We start from the raw sequence: 19099 nt of genomic DNA on the forward strand, positions 1-19099 counted from the left end.
GCCTGGGCTCGGCAGCGGCAATGCAATTCTCGACTTAAAATTGATAAGGCTAAGGTGCATCTGAAGGCAGTTCAAGAAAATTTGTTTGAATAATGTAGACGTTCTTGCAGCTTAGGGTGATTTAAATAAATTATGGCAAGATGAAGCAAAAATCCAGAGTGAATTGTTTGCAGCTTTGTGATCACAATTCTAAATTTTTCCATGCCTCTACCATTCGACATCAAAGTTGAAATCGCATTTCCGGGGTGGAGGATCAGCAAGGGCATTGGGTTGAGGATGAGGTGGCTGTGCAAGACATTTTCCTATTTTCAGACACTCTTCACAACTCAGTCTCCGTCTTCTATCGACCAATTTTTGCGCTATGTCATTCCTTCGATATTCGAGGCAATGAACCAGTAGTTTTTTTTTTTCCTAGTTGGGAAACTCACACACACTGCCTCCACTGAGGTTCGAACCCCTGACCTCCCTTTGGGAGATAAGAGCCTTGTACCGCTAGGCCACAGGCCTGTTGGTCAATGAACTAGTAGTTGTTAAGGCCATTAACAGAGGTTGAGGTGGAGCACGCTGTTTTTTCTATGGCGCCTTTTAAAGAGCCAGGACCTGATGGTATGACCCTATTTTTTATCAAAAGTACTGGCATGTGATTAAAACTGATGTTGTTAATGCAATTTCAAGCTTTATGCATTCTGGATTTATGTTATCAACCTAAATCACACTAATATTGTTCTTTTACCGAAGATGCATTCTCTGACACAAGTTTCCCATTTTCGCCCTATTTCTTTGTGTAATGTCGCCTATCGTATCATATCTAAGGTGCTTACTAATTGTCTTAAATCTGTGATTGCTTCCTATATTAGTGACACTTAGAGTGCTTTTATTTCGGGTCGCAATATCACAGATAATATTCTCGTGGCCCATGAAGTTCTTCACTATCTTAAAAATAAACGAGAAGGGAAAAAATATTTTTTAGCATTGAAACTGTACATGAGCAAAGTCTTTGATCTGATTGAATGGCCTTTTTATTTAATATGCTAAAGCGGTTGGGCTTCCATCCCCATTGGATTCATTTGCTTTCGGCTTGCATTTCCACTGTATCTTTCTCTATTGTCCTTAATGGGCATCCGATGGGTTTTTTTAAGCCCTCCCGGGGGCTGTGCCAAGGCGATCCTCTATCTCCCTATTTATTTATTTTGTGTGCAGAAAGCTTGTCCCAGGCGTTTCAACGAGCGGTGAAAATGAAAGTTTTGACTAGTGTTCGGATTTGCCGCGGTGCCCCTTCCTTAGCACATTTGTTCTTCGCCGATAACTCTATTCTTTTTTGCCAAACAACCCGATCAGAAGTGCTATGAGTGAAGCGTATCCTTTTGGCTTATGAGCGTGCCTCAGGGCAGATGGTGAATTTTTCTAAATCATCTATTTTCTTCTCCAACAACACTGATACTGCTTGACGCTCCATGCTCTGCCTTTTTTTAGGTATTGGGGAAGAGGGCTTGACAACTCGTTATTCGGGTTTGCCTGAGATTATTGGTCGTTCCAAAAATGATATCTTTAACTTTGTATTGCAAAATGTTCAAAGTCATTTGGATGCTTGACGGCCAAACCTTCTTTAGAAAGGTGGTATGGAAGTCCTTATTAAAGTTGTCTTAAGTGCATTGACAACCTATGTTATGTCTTATTTCCGATTGCCTATTTCTATGTGTGACAAGATTATGCAATGTATTAGATCCTTATGGTGACGTAACAAGCCTGATTTTTGTTCCGTTCATTGGTCTAACTAGGATTCTTTGTGTCTGAGCAAGAAGGCTGGAGGTTTGGGATTTAGAAATATGCATGCGTTTAATTCCGCTTTGCTTACAAAGCACGCGTGGAATTTTGAAGTCCATCATTTGGGCCTAGCATTGCAGTTGTTCAAGGCCAAGTATTTCTGTAATTGCTCTTTTATGGCAGTTGGATTGGGGTCCAACCCTTCGTGGGCATGGCGAAGTATATGGTCAGCTAAACCTATTCTTAAAAAGGGCCTTCGTTGGATTATGGGTGATTGTAGATCGATTAATATCTGGAATGACTCGTGGGTGCCATATTTGGAAAGCTTATAGCTATATGCCCCTCAAAATGTCCCTCTTGAGCATGTGTCCGAGCTTATTCACTCTGGTACTCCCTCATGTAATTATTAAATTATTTCTCAGTTATTTCTAGTGTCAGTGGTGACTGCTATTCGGAGTATCCCTCTTAGCGTGCGAGGTTGCACTGATCGTCTTGGGCTTTCACTGAAAATGGCATATCTTCTGTTAAATCGGCTTATCATGTTACTTTTTCTTTGCTCCATCCTCCTTTTGCTGCTCAATCGGGAAATTCTTCCTTCTGGAAAAAAAAATTGGAATTGTTGTTGTTCGCCTAAAATTAAGCATTTTTTGTGGCAATGTGCCCAAGGGGTGCTCCCAACTAGATCAGTTTTACAATCAAGGGGCTTGGTGAATGATGATTGTTGTGCTATATATGGGGATGGTCTAGAGTATATGGAGCATATGTTCTTACGTCATTCCCATGCTATTCATGTTTAGAAAACGTCTCCTCTACATCTTAATTGCAGCCGTTGGGCTTTTCTTTCTTTTATGGATTGGTGGCTGGAGATATGTAAGTGTGGGTCTGATATGGTTAGCATGGCCACTTTTATTGCTTGGGCAATTTGGAAAGCTAAAAACAAGTTCGTTTTTCAGCTTCAGTCTTCTCCCCCTCATCAAATTGTGCACTTGGCTGTTTCAGCATTTTGGGAGTTTAAAGATGTTTCACATCTTCAACCGGTCATGCCGTCTTCATCTATTCCTTCTCCTTCTCTTATTTGGCAGCCTCTAGCTTAGGGTAGTATCAAATGTAATATGGATGCAACTTTTCTTTCCCAAAAGGGTTGGGCAGGAGATAGTCTTGTGTTTTGTGATCATAGTGGTGCCGTTTTGCGTGTGGTTGTGCTTAAGGCTTTCCTTGCTTCTTCAACCTTTTCAGTGGAGGCTTTTATCCTGCGTGAGGCTCTTCTATGGGGTTGTGCTTTTCAATTTCAATCCTTGTGTCATGAGAGTGATTCTCTAATTCTTTGTGATGCTGTGAGGAAGTTGCGTGCTTGTCCTGCTGCCATTCTTGCTTTGATCTATGATATTCAACAGCTTTTGGATGCTTTTCCTTGGGTTCAGCTTGCTCGTGTCCGTCGTGAAGCAAACTCGCTGGCTCATGATATTGCTAAAGTTTCTTATGCGAATTAAGCGGGTAACTTTGTTTATCATGGCTTGACTAGTTTTTTGGTTTAAGTGTTTGCCCCGCGGCAGAGATTGTGTTGTTTCTTTCTTTGTTTGTGTCTCTTGGCTTATATGTTTGTCTTGTTAAAAAAAAAAAAAAAAAAAAAAAAAAGGAGAGAGAGAGGGAGGGGGGTGAAAAACGGGTTTGACCCGCAAAATGGGTATTATTCATATTTTTATTATTTTTTAATTCTGAACACGTGTCAACACATAGGGAAGCCACATCAGCACAGAGGGGCTCATCCTCCCTGCACAGATGCAAGCATTACTCAAAAATAAAATGCATGTCCAGTTAACGAATGACGACGAGCGTATAATAAGTGAAAAAGAATATTTGTATTATTCAATTTATTATTATTATTATTATTTTATATATAATATATGATAGGCCAAATAAAAGACGGATGAGAAATAAAACAGAGAGAAATAGATGTGAAAAAAAGAATCTAGTTACTGAAGTATAGAGCTTGACAACTGAACCCTACCATCATTTTAGAAATTCAAATCCAAGCGGAAGAAGCGCAAGAAGTCGAATCGGACCCTCATTCTTTGTTAGAAAGATTGGAATCAGGTAATTTTCTCTACTCAATTCCAATCGTCCGATATTTTTTCCAAAATGTAATCCTAAACTTTCCCGTAATTATCGATATCCTTTTCCGTCAAAATCTCTGTTGGATTTTTGTTGATGATGATTGATAATCCATATATATGTGATTGCGTTTAAATATTGAAATATGCACACATATACATACATATATATTGCGATTTATTGACATGATTCAAGTTTCGCTTGCATGTATATGCTTGATTTTTTTGAGTCTATTTATCAAATTGATTAAATTCGTAGAGATTACCTCCCATTTGTTTGTTAGAAACGAGAAGAAATGAAAATGAAAATAAAAGAAGTTTATAATTCATGTTTTTCTATTGCTTTTTTGGTACTAGGATCAGCCAAGCCCGAGTGGTGTTGAGGATGTGTTGTTTATTTATTTTTGGTCTCAAATAAGTGTGATGAGCATGTAATTGAAATCACAAATACGCACCCAAGTGCTTCAATTGGAATACCGGGAATGGATGGTGTTTGATAATCTCTTTATTTGTATCGTCTTGCCTCATTGCTTGTGAAGTTCTCCCAAGTGTAAGATTCGGCATACATGTGGCTTTTGGTGTTCATCTAGGCCAAAAACATTTGCTCAGGGACTCTTTTTATTTGGATACTACTATTCTATCCTCTTTATTGTTGTTATTTATGTTTTTGTGTGTGCATGTTCGTGTGGTAGATTTGATAGTGTGTGTGTGTCTTTATTTTTATTTTTTTTATTTTTTATTTTTATTTTTTTTTTAAATATAGAAATTTATCTGAGAATTAAATATATGTTATAGGAACTGTCAGGTGTGTGCATTGTGGGATTTCATAGTCCTTAGAGCTGTATCTTTCATTTCATGGCGAGGATCAAACCTCAAGCTCTGCTACAACAAAGCAGGAAGAAGAAGGGGCCTAGTCATATCAGCATTGCTACAATTGTTTTATATGGATTCATTGTTGTTGTTATGGCATTCTTCCTGTTTGCTACATATAGACATTGGTCTCAAAGGTTCGTGGAATGTTGGATTAGTACTTGATATATTATTAATAAAGTGGGATTATTTATCAAATCAAATAAAAATTTGATAAAGTGGAATTGAAAACTGACAATATCTAAATTTCCATTTTTATATTAATTTAGCTTTAAAAACAAATTCGAAATCGTGGGGAGTATTTTTGGAACATGCTGGGATAAATAAGAGAGAATTAAGGAATGTTTTTGGGAGTGGCAAAGCCAGTTCATGCAAAATAAGAAAGATTGTGCTTCCAAGGCTGAAAGGGGCAATCTTTTTGACATGGGATGTAGCCCCAAGCTTGAGTTTTAATCTTTAATTGTAAACTTCTTTGTTACTTCATACTTTCTAACCTGGACACTCTACTGGTTACTTCAGGTTAAGTTGGTGTAGTTTTCCTTTCTGGATGACAGATTAGTTGCAGTTCAAAAATTTTCCAAAAAAAAACAATGCAAAATAAATTATAAAACTATTTTTGAATTTTTGTAATATCAGTGAATTTCTTTGCTATGCTTTCTAAAATTCAATCTAATCTAGGTGTTCTTTCAAATAACGGGAAGTCTGTTGGAGTGACATCTATACATATCTAGTCTTATAAATTTGAATTCATTGAAATAATCATTATACTGGTTTTCAATTTTAACATGCTAATTGTGCTTAGGTCACGAATTCAAGCAGAGGAGGGGTCGATTCTTGAGGTACAATCTTGTTGACAACTCTATCATTTCTTCCTTGATAGTTGTTTTACCTCTATTTTGTGCATGGTATCATACTACTGATCAGAAAGTTGTGAGGTTTGTTCGGAGTATTTGTTCGTTCATTCTATTAGGGGTAGTCATAACTTCATTAATAATGAGAGAGATGTTGAGTCTACATCATCTTTGCATGCGCACACATCTGTTATAGTGTCAATGCTTTTAAGATTTACAGAAATTATTCCCTCAAATTTTAAAAGCATTGAGCAAATGTTTCTCTTGTTAAAAAACAAAACAAAAAAAGGATGTGAAAATTTTATTTGAAGTGACCATCAATTCCATTTTCTCTTTCTCTATATCTGGTCTTTTATGTGCTACAGGACAGCAATGCTTTTGCAGATATAAAGAAATCCGATATCCCCAGATATGCTGTAAGTTTCTTCACATGATTGTTTACTGTAATTAACTTTTACTTTATTTTTTATTGCCGACTCTAATGGATCAAATATTGCTTTACATGTAATCTTGAAAAAGTAATTTTGGCTATTGGTTTTTTAGTGAATTTTCTGAGATATCAATGTACAATAAGTAACCATTCTTTATTGATGAAGTTTCACATAGTTTTTTCATTTCTTTGGTTCTTGTTGTAACAAAATATCATTTTCTCTGCCTTCTCTATTCATTTTTTTTTTTTTTTTTAATGTGGTCTTTTCATCTCTTCCCTTTGTTATACGTATTAATAATCTTATATATTCTTCTCCATTTCAACAGATCCTAGAGACCTCAAAAGGCTTAATAACGGTGGAACTTTACAAGGAAGTTTCCCCCGAAGTAGTTGATGAATTTATTGATTTATGGTGAGTATTGGGCTTACTGCTATTATTTTTACTTAGTTGTGGATTCTTTAAAACTGTGCATGCAGCTGATCTTGTGGATTGCTCAATCCTTTTGTTCGCTACAATGTATACATTTTTCCTCATACACATGCGAACAATTTTTTTATTTTTATTTTATCAGCCACATGCAAACACTTGTTCTGCTCTTTATTTAATAAATACATGTTATCATTAATGAAGTCAGGAATTCGTGTTTCGATTATCTGCATGTTCTCCATTTCATTGAATTATTTGGAACTTATGAAGCCTGGAAGATACCTAGCCTCAATCTTTACCTTAAGTCATGCAAGTGTATAGTAATTTTAACTCAGTTCAGTAGCTAACATTTAATATTCTGTATTTATACGAATGCGTAGGCAATAAGATGTAAATTTGCGGGGAGGACTCAAATGGAAGCACAAACGTAAAGAATGATTTAGGTGGGGAGGGAGGGTTAATAGGCTGCTTCTTTTTTATGATGAATGATTAAAATTATGTGATTATCTTAACTTTTAAACAAATTAATCAATCAAGTGATAACTAATTATGCAAAATAAATGCAACATTACCCAGCCAATCAAGGAATCTTGAGAAAGGAAAAATCACAGTTAGGGGTGGGACTTGGGTGGGTCAAGGAATTAGCCCATGCCAATCCCAAGGTTCTAACACCTTGGCCTGCGCCAAACCCAAGTCCGGAGGAACCCATCGCATCTTAGCCCGTGCCATACTACATGTGTTTTTCAGGTTTAAAATCTTAAAGTAAGCATGCCAAAGTTAGGTAAATACCCATGAATCCATGAGTTATGATACTATAAATAATATAATTTTAACTTTATTTTACATAAATATGTATAACTTTAAATATATAAAAGTTATAAACTATTCTTCTATTTCGGGTTCTTCGGGATCCTCGGGTTAGTACAACCTTTACCTAAATCCCGCCCAAAATAAATTAGGGCTCTAAAGTTTAAACTCAGTCCCATCTCATGGTCTCAAGTACCTTACCTGCTCCTGTAAAATTTTCGGGCAGAAATCAGGTTGCTCGGGTTAGGCCCACCCAATTCCAGCCCCAATCACAGTACCTCATCCTGAGCTAGGCAATCCACTATGGCAAAATAAATGTAACATTACCCAGCCATTTCTATTCCCCAGAATACATAGCTTATTGATTTATTTTAATCATACAACGTTACCTAGTCACTCCCGCACTCCTCTCTCCCGGAATCACCAGCCCACTACTATCTGTCAACACAACAGCTCCTCACAATCCGCTATCATTACAACTATTATTCTCATCTTAGTTCATGAAGCAAACCAACTCTAATCTCAAAGAGCAGATTGTCTTCACTTGAATGCAAAAATAGAATGGAATAGGTCTCTACTGGCAGTTGCTCTTAAAAAGTCATGAAGCATTAAGAATATCCTGAAAGAAACACACACAACTAGTTCATTCTCTTGTTTTTGTGGGTAAAAGAGAATTCAAAAAGATGACCCAGAAGCCTCTTTCAAAATCCCTTTATATAGTTCCACAAGAGCTCTAGAGGCTGTTTATTCTCTTGTTTTTGTACATGTGAAGACCTGAGGCCTTTATGAACTGTTTAGAAACCCTATCCCGTGGAAATAATGCTTTAGAAATCTTTTTGAATTTGATAGTCATATAGATCCGCTCAGGGTTTGATCTTTGAGCTTTGATGATTGACCGCGGGCATCTCAAAGTGGTGGGGATTACTCCCTTCATGGGTATTGGTTGTCAGGGCACTAGACAGGTGGGGATCATTTCACTTGTGGGTGTTTATTCTCACTTGTCTTGATTTGTCATAGGTCTACGCTTAAGCCCACTTTTCAAAATTTAAATGTCCAATACCATTTTTGAACACACATCTCTGGTCTGTTTCTTTCTTAGAGAAGATTTTGGTCTTTTTTTTTTTGTGTCATATTTCTAGTCACATATCCATTTACGACGTATTAACCTCACTAATGCACCTATCCTTTGACATGATCTAATCGCGAGGGTAGTATTTTATCGTGGTTGTTAGTTGTAACTTATCTTAAAAGTGATCTAAGGTCATCCAAATAAATTGGTATCCAATTTAGTGTCGCAGTGATCCACTCAGTCAACTTACCTTGAGCTTGTATGTAAGTTCCAAGTTGATTAAGACCACTTATTCCACACCTCCTCACAATCTTCAAATAGTATTTGATTTGAGGCATCAAGCATGTCTTCAAACATATCAGTAGGCAAATTAACTCGACTGACACACACAGATCCAAAGCGACCAAATGACTTGACTAATCATAACACATGTTTTGGTCAAAGAATTTGCCAACTTAATGACACTTCATCGTGACAAAATGTCTATCTACATGCCTTACCAATATTTTAAACTTATATAAATTTCTCAAGCACTGAGTATGGAAACTAAAAACATGCTTTTAACCTTTGAAGTATAGTGATTTACATTGTATTTCGAATTTATATAATATCACGATGGTGTAAAAAAATTCATGCACTTGATGATTGGGATTGACAATATTGTAGAAGTATTGGTCGAATGTAGCATAGTAGTTGATTTATCTCTGTATCCTCGTATATTCTGCAATGATATAGTTGGATTATAAAATTTTTAGGAGAAATGCTGAAGATAACCTGATGCTTGTGAGTTGTGATTATGTGGACAAGTATGACACAAGCTTTCCATTAACATTATTAATGAAATTTCGAATTAAAATGATTGTCCAGTCAGAAGGGGCACTTTAAGGGGATGCCTTTTCACCGAGTAATAAAAAACTTTGTGATTCAAGGAGGTGATTCCGAAAGACATGGAGATACGGAAGATTGGACTTTGACCGGAAAGCATAACAGCCAACTTGAAAGGTTTGCTCACTGCAGATCTGCTTTACAAAGTTTTGTATATGGCCAATAGAGTTTTGAAATTTGGTTTCTTATTTGATCCTGGTTACTGAATATTTTGATTTTCACCAGTCTGAAGCATGAGGCATTTATGCTTGGTACTTCTAAGGTAAAGCATGACGAAGAGGTATTTGAGCTTTTCATTACAACTGCACCAATCCCAGATCTAAATGAGAAGCTAATTGTGTTTGGACGGGTCATTGTGGGAGAGGATGTTGTTCAGGTGAAACTTTTGTTCACTCTTTTTCATCTTCCCTCCTGTTTTCTTTCAAGTCTTTTATGTTTCTAATGACCGTGTCTTGATTATTGTTGGAATTTACTGCAAAGTGCATGATGGGAGTTCAAATGAGACATGAACTTCCCTTTATAATGTGAACATGATCATATTCTTGAGTCTCTCTCTCTCATGACGAAGGATATTATGAGATTTATTTTTTCGACTGGACGTCTTATGGTAGGATTGAGTTATAACTCAACTCTACAGAAAAATTGAGTACTTGATAGGGATGCATGGTGTGGAACATGGCTGCCTCGTAGATCACACGGGTTTTTTTTTTGAACAAAGAGTGTAACTTTGTCATGGTGTGAATCTTCTATTTGTTGTTAATATAGTCTCAGGAGCTGAAGTTGTTGATTAGGTTAGTTTATAGTCTCAGCAGCTGAAGTTGTTGATTAGGTTCATTTCTTTTCAAGTAAGCATGCGCATATTATACATGGCTCTCAGCCTCTTACACAGTAATTATGCCAAGTTCGATGGGGAGAAGATTATATACTCTTCATTTTCATGTTTCTATGTTATTTCTTCAAGATGTTATATTTTTGAATCATGCTTTTGATATATCCTGCAATTTGCCACCCAGGAAATTGAGGAGGTGGATACAGATGAACTTTATAGACCTAAATCTCCAATAGAGATCATCAACGTGACTTTGAAACGAAAGGTTTAAAGGATGCGCTGCTCAGATCAAAACTTCACTCTACTGCATGGTTTACCATGGGCTACAAAGGATCTGGAAATTGTTGAAGAAGCATGTCATCCATCCTATTTTTGTAGTTTTGTTGTTACTTTTCCCTTTGTATTACACATCTAAAATGTAATCACTTGTTAGAGACGAGTCTAGGCACTGGGTTTTCTTGATTTGGAATTTGGAAAATGATTTCCCAGCAAAACTAGGGTGTTTTTTTTATTTTTATTTTTATTTTTTATTTGGTTGTATATGTTCTTTGCAATATCTACACTTTCTTAAGACAAAGTATACTTGCCCCTTTCTTTTGTGGATTGAGTTGGATTCAGATTCTTTATAGTGAGATTCCCACAATTGCTTATTTTCATTGTACATTGTGGAAGAAGATTAACCTATTGGCATAGCATTCTATTATTGCATGAAGTTTAGGGAAGAAAGTGTTGGCAAGTTTCTTATACAGGATATGTGCCCTTTGACAATCTAATTTTGCAAAATGATGAAGATCTGGATGCCAAAATTATTTAACATCTGGGTAACAAATTTCTTTATAGTGTTGCTGAATTTTTACCCAGTCCAAAGGGTAGATTATAATACTATCTACACAAACACAAGCTGGGTTTGCAAATATTTTGAAAATGGGAACTTCCTCGATTGCACCTGCTTGCTTTTGCGAGGAAAATGGAATCCATCAGCACCAGATTGGCTATCAATTCAAAAACTAATATATTTAACATAAAATTTTACTACATTTTTTTTTTCCTCTCTAGGTAAAAAAAAAAAAAAAAAAGTGGGGTACATAACATTCCAAATTTTTTGGGGACTTAATTATCGAGGACAAACGCTTTTAAGCAAGCTTTCAAGCTCCCAGCTTATTTCGATTCCATCACCCTCCATCCTGTGACGCATCTCAGGTGCTGTTGTGCCAGCTGCAATGTAGGTCTGAAGCAATAAGCAGTAAGCCACAGAATCAAGACAATTAACCTTCTTCAACATCTTGCATAACTCCTCGGCGCCATTGACATCTCCCTCGTTCTTGAAGTAATTAAAAAAATTACCAACACTTTCAGATCTCGGATGCCACTCATCTTCCTTGGCTGCAGATATCGCTGCTTCCATGCACTTCAGAGCATTATAAATTTGATGGTTCTTTAAGAAGAAGAACATGAACATCTCCCAAGCCTGATAAAAGGGTCCATTTGATCTCTTTATGGCATCATGAAGGACTAATTCAGCTTCTCCGACCATATCATTTTTTAGGTAAGCACTTACAGCAACATTTGCTAATCTCATATCATAACAGGAGGCACCTGACTTCCATTCATCGAACCATTTCTTTAAGCCATAGATATCATTCAGTCTGTTAAGAGCCTGAAGCATAACAAGATAACTTAAATTGTTGGTCGTTGGAAAACCAAACTTCAGGGAATTCCAAATCCGTTTGACCTCACCTAGATTACCGGTACTGGCATACAAACTAATCAGAAAATGGTAAGCAACACGATTACGAGGTTCCATTTTTTCCTCCAGCTTTTTAAGGGCTGACTCAGCTTTCTCATTAAGTCCAGCCTTGACGTAGTGTGCGGCCAAGTTACTATATGATGTCCAATCACATTCTTTTTCATTTTCCTTCATCATCTCCTCGAAAACTCTTTCTACTCCCTCAATATCTTTTAAACACGCATAGCTATGCATCAATATGTTATAAGAAAATGTGCTCGGTGAAATGTTCCTCTGCTTCATCTCCTGGAAAAAGGATGGCACTTTCTCAGGCTGGCCTAATCTCATATACAGGGACATAATATTGTTAAGAGACAAAGAAGAGACAACATTCAGTTTATCCATCTTCTCAAAGAGAGCCAAAGCCTTATCGGTCATCTTTTCCTTGCAATAGCAGTTTAAGAGGCCTCCAAGAGTATATCGGTTCTTCGCTGATGGTGAGAGGCCATTGAAGTAAATTTCAGCAGCATCTATTCCCCTGACTTTTGATATAAGATCCAAGCGTACTGCATAGTCCCCGAAGGAGAAGTTAATATCCCTCATTTCCATCCATTCCATTATCTGCATTAAACGAATCAAGAAATAATTGAAGAACCCGGTTTACAATATATAATAAGTTTATACTTCCATATGATATGAAAAAGTGTTTTGTTTAATGGGGAGACTAAGTGTGCTTCTTCCAACATGCCAATAGATATAGAAACAACTCAGAATTATTTCATAATGGACATCCAAATAAACTTCACTTCACTGAAATATTTTGGGTGCGTTCAGTTACATGGAACTAAATTAGAATTTCAATTCCAAATATGTTGTTTGGTTCAACTTTAGAATCCATAAGGAAACGAATTACAATTCTTTTTTTTTTCTCAAATAACCCATTCATTTGGAATTGAAATTTTAGATACAAACAAAAAGTACATAAAAAATATATAATAAATAAATAAACTTATCAAAATAAACAAAGAGTACATAAATGGATACGTGTATATATTATATATTATGAAAATATATGCACACATGCATATATTATATATATTGAAAATATGTGCAGTTGTGCACACACATACAGTAAACACATATAAGTATATAAATACACATATATGCATATATATATACAAATATATACACACATTTATATTAACAAAAAAAAGGAATTACTACAAATGTATACACACATATAAATACATATATAAACTGAGTTTTTTTACTAAAAATTTAGTAACACTTCTAATTGAATAAAAACTTAGAAAAAAAAACAAAATAAAAATCAACAGCTTAATTTTATGATAACCAATTTACTTTTCAAGTGAAAAATTAAAAGTTTAAATCCTTTAAGTGCGTATCTAAACATAAATGTTACTCAAAAGAAGAATCAGAAAAAAGGGATACAGATTTGACTGTCTCAAAATATATATATATATATATATCTCATCAAGTTTCTATATATTTTTAGTGAAAAACTAATAACAAGTAATTACACTATTTTTAATAACAAAATAGGGCATGCATACATATTTCTAATAACGATAAAACTTTTACCAAAAAATAGTTAACTCTAATCTAAGTTATGTGACAATTTTGCATTTTTGTTAGTAATAAATTGATATTACTAGTTATATTTACAGTTTAGTAAATTAAAATATAAAAAATGTTAATTAATTAAATTACTAGTGAATAGAGTAAAAATAAGCTATAAAATCTGTAAAACTATAAAATATAAAATGCCAATGAATGAGGTTACTCGACTAGATGTCCAGTGAATGAAGTTTCTTCTAATTACGACAACATAAATAAAGGTTCTCTCTCACATGCATACACAGATGTACCTACACACACATTCATATATATATATATATATATATATATTCATTACTACCTAATCTTTATCTCAATTAATACACTGATCTGTAATTCTGTACATTCTTGTAGACAGTATAGAAGATCACAATCACCATGGTTGGGACTATTGAAGTCAAAACTATGTTGGGGCTATCAAATGGTAACGTGGAGCATTTGCCGGAGGAATCTGATCCTGCAGCCGTGGTTGCAGAACCGTTGCCACCACTTGTGTTGGAGTCAATAGAGATTGCGGCTTTAGGGCTTGATTTTTGAATTCTCTTTACTATAGAGTTGGGGCTTGAGGCATTGAAGATTGGCTATGGAGTTAGTTCTCTCTGGATATAGAGTCGAGTCGAGAGGCAATCAGGGTCTTTCCGGATGAATTCCATTCTCATTTGGAATTAAATTCCCAGCCCAAGATTAGAATTTATAATTGTGGAATTGAGACATATGGAATTCAAAATGAACTCCAGTTCCATATTTAACTAAGGGAAGCAAACAACACAGGCAATTCTAAGCAAATAAACAGACCTTTAAAAATTGAAAACGTTCTAATCGATATCTATTTAGCTAATCTAAACAAAATCTTGTTCCAACTGTTTTATTTTATCTCTAATGAATGATACTTCAACCATCTCACTAAGATCGATTTAATTGTTTTTTACTAGTGTGTTTGTGTGTGATGGGTAAAAAAGCTATCCTCCAATTGGCTGCTCTCAGTATTGAGAAAATGAATGAAATTAAAATTTTGAGTCTCATCATCTATACCGATTTGGTTTCTAGGAACTGAAATACTCGCCTCAAGTAAGAAGAAGTGTGGAACTAGTCTCATTTCAGATTTCCATTGGGCGGGGATCCTAAAATTCAAAGCATCGATCTTTATTCAGATGAGATTTAATAAACTACAGTAGCTGGCTCTTTCTCCAATGCATTTCAAATTTTCAATTCAGGGTTAACTAATGAACTTTTACATTTCTTCAGTTTTCAATCCAGCTTAGTACATGTGTGTGTGTGTGTGTGTGTGTGTGTGTGTGTATTCTCCATAAGGAACTCATATAATTAACAGCCAACTTAAATCGGCAACAAGAATTCGGCAACAAGAATCCATATAAAGCATTAAAAACCAGCTTAGTATATGTGTGTATATATATATATATCTATAGAGAGGGGGTCGCAAAACAACCTCGAGGGCATGGTGGTATCTCTTGTACTTGCGGAGTTCCTTGATGCACCTATCCAACTCATATTTCTTGACGATTCTGCCCTCTCTAATGTACTCATTTAACGTCTGCGATACGCTCCCGGAAGCTCCCAACGGCGACAGCCTTCGGTAGAGCCGCCCTTCTTTTCCAGGTTGCGCCGCTACCTCCACCGCCGTACAGATCCATCTAGCTCCGGCCGACATTGGACGATTAAAGTTCATCATTTCCGTTTCCCTTGAAAGAAGTCGCAGCAGGTTTAAACACATTTGGGTTTTTTTTTTTGTTTTTTTTTTAAGGTTTAGGGTTTAGCGATTGGATTTATTTTAGGGTAAATTACAGTGACCTCCCCTTAGGTTTGGTATAATTGCAGACGAATCTGAGATTTATTATTTTTTTACAAAGACCTCCCTATGTCAGAATTTGTTGAGAATTTACTTATATACCCTTATTATTATATATTGTTAAAAATGATCAAAAATATCTACAAATATAAAATGACTATTTTGCCCCACATATATATATTTAAAAAAAAAAAAATGAAGATGGGTTCTGTGTAGAACGATGATATATATATATATATAAATTAGGGTAAAGTGCATTAAACCCCCCTGAACTATACCTCAATTGCAAGAAACCCCCCTGAAGTAAGTAAAACCCTCTAAACTATCATTTTGTTGCAATAGTTAGTAAGCCGTTAACAGAAAATGTAAATTACCATTTAGCCCTTAAGTTAAATGACGCCGTTTTGTGTTATATCCAACTTTATGGCAAAATTGGGTGTAATGTACAAAAATACCCTCATTTGAATCTGCCACCTCATAATAACTATGGCACTTACGTAATTTAAAAAAAATGCTAACTTCTCTCTGCATCTCTCCTCCCCTCTCTTCCCCCTTCACGTTTTTTACAAACCCTAAATAAACGTCGCCGTCGCCGCTGCCGCCATATGCCCAGACCAACGCCGCCACGATTTGAGCAAGCTTTTGCCATTGACGCAAAAATTCGGTGGGTTTGACAGTGCCGCCATATGCCTAGACCAACGTCGCCGGAATGAGCTCGTCGCGATGATGAGCTCAGAATGTTTGAATGGTCGGCGGCCATAACCGTCGACTTACCCACCGGCGACATACGACAGAGGTGGTGAAAAAGAAGAATCGGTAATACGAGAACTTGAACGATGGTGGAAAATTAGCTGACTGGTGATGACGCAAACGGGTCTGTACTGAACGGAGTTGATGCACTTAGGGTGGGGCCTGAATGGCGATGACGGATCTGGCGACTAAGGAGGAGTTCGGCGGTGATGTACGCAGCTAGAAATGGGTCATGTACAGCCGATAACTTTGGCTGTTGGCTGTGAGCTTGGAACGGATTGAACGGCGGCAGATGAGGCGGTCGAGTGGTGGTTTGGTGAATTGGAGGCGCCACAACCCTTGGAGAGAAGTGGATCGGTGGAGGAAGAGGGTTTTGATGGTGGAGTAATAGGCGGAGGCAGCGGTGCCTCCATTTTCTCTCTTCATCGATTTCTGTTTCCGATTGTGGGTTTGGGGATAGTGGGGGTGGTGGCAGTTATGGATGGTGGCGCAGTGAAGGCCCGGTGTTTATCTCTTCCGTTGATTTCTACTGCTGATTGTGGGTTTGGGGATAGTGGTGGCGACGTCGGTGTGGTGTGGTGTGGTGTGGTGGTGCCACGGTAGTTGTTTGGTGGGAATGGTGGTGGCTTCCGGCAGTGTAAGGTGGGAATGCTATAAGGTCAAATTTGTCTTTTAAAATTTTTTGCCCTATCACGTGACCCACATGCCTCAATTTCTGTTTGATTTCTAACGGAGTTAAACGTTTTGCAACGAACTGAATTGTTCAAGGGGTTAAATGTATTTATGATAGTTCAGGGGGGTTTTGTGGGAAAGAGAAAAAAGTTCAGGGGGTTTAATGCACTTTACCCTATAAACTATAAAACTGACATATAGAAAAGATAAACATATATATATATGAACAAATTAACCTTGGATGCAACACTGCACAAACCACCTTCTTTCTAACTTCTCCTCTGTCCCTTAGAAAACAAAAAAAAAAAAAAAACACTCTAAAACCCTTCTCCATTTGCCGTCACTGTTCCTCCATTAACGGCCATCCTTGGCCTCATTGCAAGCAGAACCACCGCTTCAACCCTTTTTCTACAACGACCTCCTCCACCTGAACCGTTCTCCGCCGGTGGACGCTGCCAGTATTCAATTTTGAATTTTTATATACATTTTTAAATAATATCTTTAATTTACAAAAATATTATACTGACATTATCATTTTCAAAGAGTTACAATATTTCTCTTTATTAACGTCATTTTTCTTTTTCCATATTTTACTTTCCTTTCTCTTTTTTTTTGCAAAGAGTTCTTGTCTTAAAAAGAGTTTCTCTCAATTAAACATCAAATCGATGCAACTTTTTTTTTTTTTTTTTACATCTATTCGGCTAGATTTTGACGTCTAAACACACACGTCGGTTCAAGATTATATAATGAGCGGCTAACATTCAGATTTCTCTCTGTCATTCTATCTCTCTGGCTTTTTTCTATAAATTGTTAAAAAAAAATTTCTTCTATGTTCTATTGCAACTTCAAATATTTCCAAGAAAATTCGTATTTGATTGAAGCGCATGACTCAAGCTTTATTATTATTGAAGGTATGTTTCAATTTGAATTTCGGTACAAATTTGATCAAATTTAATCAACACCTATTCATTTTTTGAAGGTAAGTTGTAATTTGAATCCTATACAATCCAATTTCTAACCTTTTTGATAAAGCCATACAACTTTTGTTTTTACTTTTAGCCTATGATTACATCTGTTTTAGGTTGCACCATTGAAAGGTAATAGTTCTATTGTTTTTCAACATTGTTTCTTGTTTTGCGTAGATCGAGCCAAATTTAACATCCAAGTCTTTTTACATTTTTTCTTTAGAATTAAAAAAAATTAATAATTATTTTGAATGCAGAAATTAGAATATCGTGTCAAAACTACGACGGTAATTATCCACTGCATCTATCAAGTATGTATTATTTTTCCGTCCGAGTCTTAAAATTTTGGTTTAAAAATTTTAACCCTTTAATACAATGCTTGAAACGTCGTGTCTTCTATATGTGTGATTTAGTGAAACTAAAGCAGTTATAATATAATTGTAAAAGTTATATCCTTTGGTTAGAACTCATTTAACCTTGATTATAAGAGACGTCACTTTTCTGATATATCAAAGCTCTATAGATAAGTTAGAAAGTTAGGACATTGCTTGGGAAGAGATAAACAAGATGATGATTGAATATATTTAGAGAGGACAAGCAATTAGAACGGCGAGAGTGGAGAAGGTTTTCTCTCTATGGTTGGGATGTAAAATCTAAATGGATCAATTTCGTGCCAGTTCTTATAATGGAAGCTTGGCAAGGCTTTCCTTTCAAAAGAAGATATGAAATTGATATTGATGTTACTTAGTGAGTTAATGGTGAATGATTCAAATAGTTTCATGCCTTTATGACTTTTTAGTATTTTTAATTTAGCCGTAATGAAAGACGTGACTTTCTACTATTTTTCAATAGATTCCCGTCCCTAACATTAATTAATAAAATTAGAGACATAAAATTCAAAATTACCTTAAAAGTAATTTACTCCAAAACAAATATTGTTCTATTCAAAATTTAAGTCAAATTAAATAACTAAATCGAACAGAGTTCCAAAACAGAAACAATAAAGCACCTATGAAATAAAAAATGACAGAATAAACATGCTAGAAACAAATTTTCAGACTATGTTTGTCATTAGAAAACCCAGATCTAAACACACACAAGGACATCGCCTAGAGCAATTTCTACCATTAATTCGGAGTTGACACAAGGTATTGGTGATATGTAGGAGTCCTTATATGAGTATAATTATTCAACACCATTGTTGTATTTCAGCAAAACATCATTCATTGATTGTGTTCAAACTCATCTTTATAAGTCACCATTTTCCATCTCAGAGCATCCGTCATTTTTTTTTTCATTCTCAGAAACTCCTAAATTCAATTGAGCTTACTATTCTAAATTTTACCACTATACAAACCTACAGTCATAAAACTATAAAAAAATATTTCATTCAACTCTTTTACTGCGAAAAAAAATTTGTATAGAGAAGAATCTTTGGAATGAAAAAAACATAAGAGGTATACAAAGAGGGATTAAAAAGCCAAAGCCTTGTTGTAAT

General features: G+C 35.8%; 2 protein-coding genes across 3 annotated transcripts; one reads left to right on the forward strand and one right to left on the reverse strand.

Moving 5' to 3' along the window:
* Positions 1-3676: 3676 nt before the first annotated feature.
* Positions 3677-10693, forward strand: LOC132268760 (peptidyl-prolyl cis-trans isomerase CYP21-4-like). Of its 2 annotated transcripts, none has more exons than XM_059769592.1 (8): positions 3677-3858; positions 4681-4882; positions 5548-5584; positions 5962-6012; positions 6353-6438; positions 9197-9331; positions 9440-9590; positions 10228-10693. In XM_059769592.1, exons 2-8 carry the CDS (start codon positions 4731-4733, stop codon positions 10312-10314), a joined length of 699 nt encoding a protein of 232 aa, XP_059625575.1. In that variant the 5' UTR covers positions 3677-3858; positions 4681-4730; the 3' UTR covers positions 10315-10693. The 2 variants fall into 2 exon arrangements, with proteins under 2 accessions (XP_059625575.1, XP_059625574.1); XM_059769591.1 differs by having other exon boundaries at positions 3678-3858; positions 4671-4882.
* A 338-nt stretch (positions 10694-11031) lies between these two features.
* Positions 11032-15451, reverse strand: LOC132268758 (pentatricopeptide repeat-containing protein At1g02370, mitochondrial-like). The gene is made up of 2 exons (XM_059769585.1): positions 14855-15451; positions 11032-12390 (listed from the first exon to the last, which is right to left on the reverse strand). The coding sequence occupies exons 1-2, from the start codon at positions 15137-15139 to the stop codon at positions 11158-11160; spliced, it is 1518 nt and encodes a 505-aa protein (XP_059625568.1). The 5' UTR covers positions 15140-15451; the 3' UTR covers positions 11032-11157.
* Positions 15452-19099: the final 3648 nt, after the last annotated feature.

Source organism: Cornus florida, unplaced genomic scaffold (assembly GCF_030987335.1).
Source record: "Cornus florida cultivar Cherokee Brave unplaced genomic scaffold, ASM3098733v1 CherokeeBrave_3.0.0_Hap2_Chr08, whole genome shotgun sequence".
NCBI classification, from domain to species: Eukaryota; Viridiplantae; Streptophyta; class Magnoliopsida; order Cornales; family Cornaceae; genus Cornus; species Cornus florida.

What these genes read in the sequence shown, in the direction of transcription:
- LOC132268758 (XM_059769585.1), bottom strand. Translation starts at nt 15,139, where the DNA reads ATGTGTTTAAACCTGCTGCGACTTCTTTCAAGGGAAACGGAAATGATG. An exon ending in GATACCACCATGCCCTCGAG is followed by an intron (nt 12,391 to 14,854) that starts GTTGTTTTGCGA and finishes CGTTTAATGCAG; the next exon opens with ATAATGGAATGGATGGAAAT.
- LOC132268760 (XM_059769592.1), top strand. Translation starts at nt 4,731, where the DNA reads ATGGCGAGGATCAAACCTCAAGCTCTGCTACAACAAAGCAGGAAGAAG. An exon ending in TATAGACATTGGTCTCAAAG is followed by an intron (nt 4,883 to 5,547) that starts GTTCGTGGAATG and finishes AATTGTGCTTAG; the next exon opens with GTCACGAATTCAAGCAGAGG. An exon ending in TGGGAGAGGATGTTGTTCAG is followed by an intron (nt 9,591 to 10,227) that starts GTGAAACTTTTG and finishes TTTGCCACCCAG; the next exon opens with GAAATTGAGGAGGTGGATAC.